This window comes from Triticum aestivum, chromosome 7B (genome assembly GCF_018294505.1).
Source record: "Triticum aestivum cultivar Chinese Spring chromosome 7B, IWGSC CS RefSeq v2.1, whole genome shotgun sequence".
NCBI lineage: Eukaryota > Viridiplantae > Streptophyta > Magnoliopsida > Poales > Poaceae > Triticum > Triticum aestivum.
Window position 1 is genome coordinate 453,547,063 of NC_057813.1, and position 2,132 is coordinate 453,549,194.

General features: G+C 43.2%; 1 protein-coding gene across 1 annotated transcript in view; it reads left to right on the forward strand.

The window, feature by feature from the left end:
* The first annotated feature begins 1,082 nt into the window (after positions 1–1,082).
* Positions 1,083–2,132, forward strand: part of LOC123161103 (reticulon-like protein B2) — a 4,427-nt gene continuing 3,377 nt past the window's right edge. The window contains exon 1 of the mRNA XM_044578955.1: positions 1,083–1,426. Coding sequence (XP_044434890.1) covers positions 1,204–1,426 — 223 coding nt within the window. The 5' untranslated portion in view covers positions 1,083–1,203. The remainder of the gene's footprint in view (positions 1,427–2,132) is intronic.

Here is a 2,132-nt window from a genome sequence, read left to right on the forward strand (position 1 = left end):
AAAAAAATTGTACAACAATGAATCTGAAGGAGACCACCACTTCAGAAAGAAAGCCAAGTATTCGCGAGCGCTGCAGCTCCAAAACCCTAGCCACCAGATCAAGGTCAATTCAAAGCACCAAAGTTTACCCGCAACCGTCACCGACATATAATTAGTGCACCTTTGTTTCGCAGAGAAATAAGAATAACACTACTTTTTTCTTTGATGGCAAGTATTAGTTAGAAGGAATTAAGCAAAAGGAAACAATTATTTTTTCTTAAATTTCTTTGAAACAGTTTTAAATATTCTAACTATACATTTGCACAAAGAACAATGCAGGAGAATACATTTACTTTTTGTACAAGTTTTTCTATTTTTTGATTGTTTCATATTACCATATTTTATCGGATGTCCCCGAAGGGACTTATATTATCATATTTTTACAAGCATGCAAATCAAAGATGCTCTTATAAGGATCAATTTTTCAATGTGCTACCGATGTACTCTCTTCTTCTCAAATGATAAGTCGTATAACCTTTTTCTTATGAAAACCCTTTGGATCGTAAGATCGGGGCTACTAAATATCCACATGGAGTCCATTATCCTAGTATCTTCTTCCATAGGAATCTAAACTCAAGTTCAAATCTCATTTTACGTTTCCTTTGAAAGTTACAATTCATTTTTTACTTCATCTCTTTACCACCTCTCCTCAAATTTTCAAAGATCATGTGTTTATTTCACCAGTGACGCACATATTGCAGGATTTCGTGTTTTGAAAGTCTATAGAATTCTATTTATGATAGATGGTAATTCAATGTATTCTTATTCCTACATTTCTAAATTACTAGAGCACATGCCAAAGAAACCTAAAGGATATACCCGGAAAAAAAACTAAAAATATACTATATCTTTTTAATTTTTTTAATAAAATACAAATGCAAGCATTCGTACGTACGCGCATACTCACCCTGTAAAGAAAAGCAACCCTTTCTGGGGTGCACGTACCGCCTGCTCCACCACCGAAAAAGCACCATCACGCCGTGACGGCCCCTAACGGCCGTCCCACTCGCTCCATATTCTAGAGATCTCCATCCACCTCCCCTTCATCGATGAGAAAAAGGCAGCCAAGGCGCACACTTCCACCACACAACGCGCGCTTTACGAGAGCAGGGAACCAGAGGGGAACTCGTGCTTAGCTTTCCTGTAGCTTCGTTTGCACCATCCATGGCCGATCCAGCCGAGGAGACCGTCGCCGCGCCCCCGCCGACCCCGGCAGCTCCCGCCGAGGGCGCCCCGCCGCTGTCGGCGGAGCCGCCGGCTAGCACCGACGCCTCGCCGGAGAAGGCGGCCCCGCCTGCGCCTGCGCCGGACACGACGGTGAGGTCCCGGGGGTTCAGGCTGCTCGGCGAGGACACCTCCGTGCACAAGGTGCTCGGTGGCGGTAAAAGTACGAGCTCTCGGTTCCTTTTCCTTTTCAATTTAGTACTATTTATTTTCGCCTAGTACCCAGTACTCCTTAATTTGTGGTGGTGAGTACTGGATTTGTTTGATTTTTCAAATATTAGTTCGCACCACAGGTGGGCGATTTCCATTTTGTGTGCGTGTGGTGGTTCAGTTGGGAAGGGTTTAGGCGTTTAGGTAGCAAGTTAGCCGGATAGAATTACTTGCTCGGTAGTTGCTTCCTTTTGATTTCTTCAGTCCTTGATGCCTGTTCTAATTAACATCGGCTTAGATCTTCAGTTGTTGACGCGTGTTCTAATTAACATCGCTTTAGATCTTAAAAGTATCTGCAATTGTTTCGCTGTCGTAGTTGTCGTTGTCTGCTTTGAGGCTGGGTGCTCAATATGTGTACTGCGGACTGCAGATAGCGTGAGGGATAAAACGTTTGCTCGGTCTACATAGCTAATTCTGAAATAACAAGATAAGAAGACTTCTTTTGCCCCAAGAAAGCACCCACCTATAATTTTCTGAATTTTTGGTGGATGGTTGGCTTTTGAGTTCCTCGCTTCTGTGAAACAAACGGGGCTCGTTACCTTCTGGGCTGCAAAGTCTTTACTTCTAGGCTGAACAAACTGTCAAAGTCCATGAACTGTTGACCCAGACCACTTGTTTTGGTTCAGAGGAAGTCGAATATGTGCTACTAGTACTGTGAA